The following is a 6,380-nucleotide window of genomic DNA, read 5'->3' as shown; positions in this document are numbered from 1 at the left end:
GGAGTCACAGTGCGTTAGATACACTGTCCTTTCCCCCTCTGGGATCGGGAGTCACAGTGCGTTAGATACACTGTCCTTTCCCCCTCTGGGATCGGGAGTCACAGTGCGTTAGATACACTGTCCTTTCCCCCTCTGGGACCGGGTGTCACAGTGCGTTAGATACACTGTCCTTTCCCCCTCTGGGACCTTGACTGACATCCTTTCCTCTTGGTTCCTTCCGCAGGGAATGTCGCCTGGATGCACTTGCTGGCTGCCCGGGCCCTTCAGGAGAAACCGGGCACGTTGGGCGGCCAGGTCTATTTCTGCTACGACGACTCTCCCTACCTCAGCTACGAGGATTTTGACCTGGTGTTCCTTGGGCCCGCCGGCTTCCGGATGTTAGGCCGCAGGCCTCTGCTGCCTTACTTCGTCTTGTACCTCTTGGCCCTCTCGTCCGAGCTCTTGCAGTGGCTCCTGCAGCCCCTGGGGTTCTTCTACCCATCTCTGAACCGCTGCACCCTCCAGAAAGTCACCACGGCCTTCACCGTGCAGACCGACAAGGCGGCAAGGCATTTCGGCTACAGGCCCCTGGTCCCCTGGGCCGAGAGCAGCGCTCGGACCACAGGCTGGGTCCGGGAGCTGGACGAGGCCTGCTCCAAAAACAAATAGCCAACACTGCGCCCCTCCCTCCCCTCCACCCACCCCACCTCCCCCACCCACCCCGCGCCAACTCTACTCTCCGGGACCCCGGCCTGCCCCTGGGCCTACTGGGGGGTGCCTCATCTCCGTGAGGTTCCCGCCCCTGCCCTATTCCCTTCCGAACTAAGGCCTGAGCCACCGTGAAGCCAAGCTCCCCAGGCCGCAGGCTGGACCACCATGTTCCGGCCCCCACCCCCATCGCCGGACACGTCAGACCCTCAGCAAGCGGCCACGGAATTGACCATCGTCCTCGATGGGGCTGCTCACAACGCCCCACACCGCATTCACAGGCACACGGAGCGTTACCCTGTACCTCACCCCGTGCTGTACCTGTCCTGGGAGTGTTCGATGGGGACAGTGTAGAGGGAGATTTACTCTGTATCTAAGCCAGTGCAGTACCTGTCCTGGGAGTGTTTGATAGGGACAGTGTAGAGGGAGATTTACTCTGTATCTAACCCCATGCTGTACCTGTCCTGCGTCGTTGGTTTGAGATGGGACCCGAATCGATCGAAACTGCCGCTTGCAATTCATTGGGAACGTGTCGAACGAGCTTCTTGAGTCCTGCCCGTTGTCCAGACGCAGAGCCATCAGCCGTCTCGCACACCGTCTGCGTCTGGGTGGAGCCTCTGGAGCATCTCAGCCGAAACTGTCTGGAATTCTAAATAAAGGCTTGTATTGTGAAACGATTTGTGACGTCTCTCCTCGATTGCTTCTGAAACGATGTTGCTGTCTCGCTGTATTTCGCTGGCACACGAGGGGCGAACAGGCTTCACACTCAACAGGCTGAATCATTCTGTGGTTCCAGACGCTTCTGATAAGCCATTTGTTTGTGCCCCCTCCAGGGCTGGTCTTTCAGCCGAGCCAGAGGGAAATAACTGATAACAGCCCTTGGCCAACAGTGCCAGTGTTGACTGACAGCTCTTGAGGAACTGGGCACTCCTTGGGCACTGACACGGGCTGATGTGGGCAGGAGAGCTGGCCCCGCTCTCCAGGGGATCGGCTAGAGCGGGCTTCGCACAGCGCTGTCCACAGGGAGCTCCCGGGAGCTCCCCTTACGAAAGGGGCACCTCTCTGGGACCCCGGGGTGGGGGTGGGGAGGGGGTGGGAGCCGTGTCCGTCACTGGTAGTGGGGGGGTCTCTTGTGGTGGGTGTGAAGAGAAGGTGCTGGAAGGTTCTGGGTGAGTAGGAGGCTCCGGGCAGGGTGAAGCGTGCCAGCGCTCCCACACCGACGCCAGGAGGTGTGGAACAGGGAGGTGTCCAAAATGCGTTACACACTGTCCAGGGGAACGCCGACAGGGACAGGGTAGGAGTTCACCTCTTTGTCTGGGAGAGAGTGGAGGGAGCTTCACTCCCTATCTAACCCCGTGCTGTACCTGTCCTGGGAGTGTTTGATGGGGACAGTGTAGAGGGAGATTTACTCTGTATCTAACCCCGTGCTGTACCTGTCCTGGGAGTGTTTGATGGGGACGGTGTAGAGGGAGATTTACTCTGTATCTAACCCCGTGCTGTACCTGTCCTGGGAGTGTTTGATGGGGCCAGTGTAGAGGGAGCTTTACTCTGTATCTAACCCCGTGCTGTACCTGTACTGGGAGTGTTTGATGGGGACGGTGTAGAGGGAGCTTTACTCTGTATCTAACCCCGTGCTGTACCTGTCCTGGGAGTGTTTGATGGGGACGGTGTAGAGGGAGCTTTACTCTGTATCTAACCCCGTGCTGTACCTGTCCTGGGAGTGTTTGATGGGGACGGTGTAGAGGGAGATTTACTCTATATCTAACCCCGTGCTGTACCTGTCCTGGGAGTGTTTGATGGGGACATTGGAGAGGGAGATTTACTCTATATCTAACCCCGTGCTGTACCTGTCCTGGGAGTGTTTGATGGGAACAGTGTAGGGGTAGATTTACTCTGTATCTAACCCCGTGCTGTACCTGTCCTGGGAGCGTTTGATGGGAACAGTGTAGGGGTAGATTTACTCTGTATCTAACCCCGTGCTGTACCTGTCCTGGGAGTGTTTGATGGGGACAGTGTAGGGGTAGATTTACTCTGTATCTAACCCCGTGCTGTACCTGTCCTGGGAGTGTTTGATGGGGACAGTGTAGGGGTAGATTTACTCTGTATCTAACCCCGTGCTGTACCTGTCCTGGGAGTGTTTAATGGGGACGGTGTAGAGGGAGATTTACTCTGTATCTAACCCCGTGCTGTACCTGTCCTGGGAGTGTTTGATGGGGACAGTGTTGAGGGAGATTTACTCTGTATCTAACCCCCTGCTGTACCTGTCCTGGGAGTGTTTGATGGGGACGGTGTAGAGGGAGATTTACTCTGTATCTAACCCCGTGCTGTACCTCTCCTGGGAGTGTTTGATGGGGACAGTGTAGAGGGAGATTTACTCTGTATCTAACCCCGTGCTGTACCTGTCCTGGGAGTGTTTGATGGGGACAGTGTAGGGGTAGATTTACTCTGTATCTAACCCCGTGCTGTACCTGTCCTGGGAGTGTTTAATGGGGACGGTGTAGAGGGAGATTTACTCTGTATCTAACCCCGTGCTGTACCTGTCCTGGGAGTGTTTGATGGGGACAGTGTTGAGGGAGATTTACTCTGTATCTAACCCCGTGCTGTACCTGTCCTGGGAGTGTTTGATGGGGACGGTGTAGAGGGAGATTTACTCTGTATCTAACCCCGTGCTGTACCTGTCCTGGGAGTGTTTGATGGGGACAGTGTTGAGGGAGATTTACTCTGTATCTAACCCCCTGCTGTACCTGTCCTGGGAGTGTTTGATGGGGACGGTGTAGAGGGAGATTTACTCTGTATCTAACCCCGTGCTGTACCTCTCCTGGGAGTGTTTGATGGGGACAGTGTAGAGGGAGATTTACTCTGTATCTAACCCCGTGCTGTACCTGTCCTGGGAGTGTTTGATGGGGACAGTGTAGAGGGAGATTTACTCAGTATCTAATCCCGTGCTGTACCTGTCCTGGGAGTGTTTGATGGGCACAGTGTAGAGGGAGATTTACTCTGTATCTAACCCCATGCTGTACCTGTCCTGGGAGTGTTTGATGGGGACAGTGTAGAGGGAGATTTACTCTGTATCTAACCCCATGCTGTACCTGTCCTGGGAGTGTTTGATGGGGACAGTGTAGAGGGAGATTTACTCTGTATCTAACTCCGTGCTGTACCTCTCCTGGGAGTGTTTGATGGGGACAGTGTAGAGGGAGATTTACCCTGTATCTAACCCCGTGCTGTACCTGTCCTGGGAGTGTTTGATGGGGACAGTGTAGAGGGAGATTTACTCTGTATCTAACCCCATGCTGTACCTGTCCTGGGAGTGTTTGATGGGGACAGTGTAGAGGGAGATTTACTCTGTATCTAACTCCGTGCTGTACCTCTCCTGGGAGTGTTTGATGGGGACAGTGTAGAGGGAGATTTACCCTGTATCTAACCCCGTGCTGTACCTGTCCTGGGAGTGTTTGATGGGGACAGTGTAGAGGGAGATTTACTCTGCTACTAACCCCGGACTGGATTAGTAAAGAGAGAGTGTCTGATGTAAAACACGGACTGGATTAAATAAGTGATAGAGTCTGATATTAAACACGGGCTGGATTAATAAGGAGAGAGTCTGATATTAAACACGGACTCGATTAATAGAGAGAGAGACAGTCTGATTTAAAACATGGACTGGATTGGTAAAGAGAGAGAGTCTGATATAAAACTCGGACTGGATTAATATAGAGAGAGTATGATATAAAAGATGGATTGGATTAGTAAAGAGAGAGAGAAAGAGAGAGAGTTTGATATAAAACCCGGACTGGATTAATAAAGAGAGATAAAAACAAAAAAAACTGCGGATGCTGGAAAGGGAGAGTCTGATATAAAACATGGACTGGATTAACAAAGAGAGAGTCTGATATAAAACCCGGACTGGATTAATAAAGATAGATAAAAACGAAAAAACTGCGGATGCTGGAAAGGGAGAGTCTGATATAAAACATGGACTGGATTAATAAAGAGAGAGTCTGATATAAAACATGGACTGGATTAATAAAGAGAGAGTCTGATATAAAACACAGACTGGATTAATAAAGAGAGAGTCTGATATAAAACACAGACTGGATTAGTAATGAAAGAGAGTTTGAAAATCTCCCATTTCTTAGCCAATCATACAATGGTGGCATGTGTTGTAAGGTACCTCTGTGAGTCTATTTCATTCTGGCATGCAGGATTCGTCTTAATATCTGGGGGTCCATCATTGAGAAATATTTTCACTGTATAGGATTGGAGACCGAAATCACAGGAAGAGAACGGGGACATAAAGGTAAATCATTAACGAAGAGCGAGACAGACAGACACACAAAGAGAGAGGTGGAGAGGTTTTGCGAAGGAGTTCCAGAGGTCAGGACACCCCACACCCCCTCACCCCTGGCCTGCACAGGGAGTTGAAGACCCGGCCGCCAATGGTAGAGTGATAGGAATCAGGAGATGCTCGAGAGCATCTGTTAACAGTGAGGTTGAGTGTCTTGGGCTACAGGAAGATATAGATGGGATGGTCAAATGGGCAGGTAAGTGGCAGATGGAATTTAATTCTGAAAAGTGTGAGGTGATACACTTTGGAAGGAGTAATTTGACAAGGAAGTATTCAATGAACAATGAGACTAGGAAGTTCTGAGGAACAAAGGGACCTTGGCGTGTGTGTCCATAGATCTCTGAAGGCATGTTAGTGGGATGGTGACAAAGGCATTTGGGCCACTTGCCTTTTTCATTCGAGACATAGATTATAAAAGTAGGGAGGTCATGTTGGAGTTGTATAGACCCTTGGTGAGGCCACAGCTGGAGTACTGTGTGCAGTTCTGGTCGCCACATTATAGGAAGGATGTGATTGCACTGGAGGGGGTGCAGAGGAGATTCACCAGGATGTTGCCTGGGATGAATCATTTAAGTTATGAAGAGAGGTTTGGATAGACTTGGGTTGTTTTCGTTGGAGCAGAGAAGACTGAGGGGCGACCTGATCGAGGTGTACAAGATTGTGAGGGGCATGGACAGGATGGATAGGGAGCAGCTGTTTCCTTTAGTTGAAGGGTCAGTCACGAGAGGACATAAGTTCAAGGTGAGGGGGCAGGAGGTTTAGGGGGGATGTGAGGAAAAACATTTTTACCCAGAGAATGGTGAGGGTCTGGAATGCACTGCCTGGGAGGGTGGTGGAGGTGGGTTGCCTCACATCCTTTAAAAAGTACCTGGATGAGAATTTGGCACCTCATAACATTCAAGGCTGTGGGCCACGTGCTGGTAAATGGGATTAGGTAGGTAGGTCAGGGGTTTCTCACGTGTTGGTGCAGACTCGATGGGCTGAAGGGACTCTTCTGTGATTCTGAGAGGCCGGAATTGGAGGAGCGCAGAGATCTCGGAAGGTTGTTGGGGCTGGAGGAGGTTACAGAGATAGGGAGGGTTGTAGGGGCTGGAGGAGGTTACAGAGATAGGGAGGGGTGTAGGGGCTGGAAGCGGTTACAGAGATAGGGAGGGGTGTAGGGGCTGGAGGAGGTTACGGAGATAAGGAGGGGTGTAGGGGCTGGAGGAAGTTACAGGGATAGGGAGGGGTGTAGGGGCTGGAGGAGGTTACAGAGATAGGGAGGGGTGTAGGGGCTAGAGGAGGTTACAGAGATAGGGAGGGGTGTAGGGGCTGGAGGAGGTTACAGAGATAGGGAGGGGTGTAGGGGCTG

General features: G+C 52.1%; 1 protein-coding gene across 1 annotated transcript; it reads left to right on the top strand.

Annotated features, from left to right (window-relative positions):
• Positions 1-223: 223 nt before the first annotated feature.
• LOC121274830 (3 beta-hydroxysteroid dehydrogenase type 7-like) lies at positions 224-670 on the top strand (the record flags this gene model as incomplete). Its single annotated transcript, XM_041182195.1, has 1 exon — positions 224-670. A coding segment is annotated over one exon (425 nt), but the record flags the coding sequence as incomplete, so codon positions are not given.
• Between the last annotated feature and the right edge of the window lie 5,710 nt (positions 671-6,380).

Source organism: Carcharodon carcharias (genome assembly GCF_017639515.1).
Source record: "Carcharodon carcharias isolate sCarCar2 chromosome 38 unlocalized genomic scaffold, sCarCar2.pri SUPER_38_unloc_35, whole genome shotgun sequence".
In the NCBI taxonomy this organism is placed as follows: domain Eukaryota; kingdom Metazoa; phylum Chordata; class Chondrichthyes; order Lamniformes; family Lamnidae; genus Carcharodon; species Carcharodon carcharias.
This window is presented reverse-complemented; position numbering and strand designations above follow the sequence as displayed.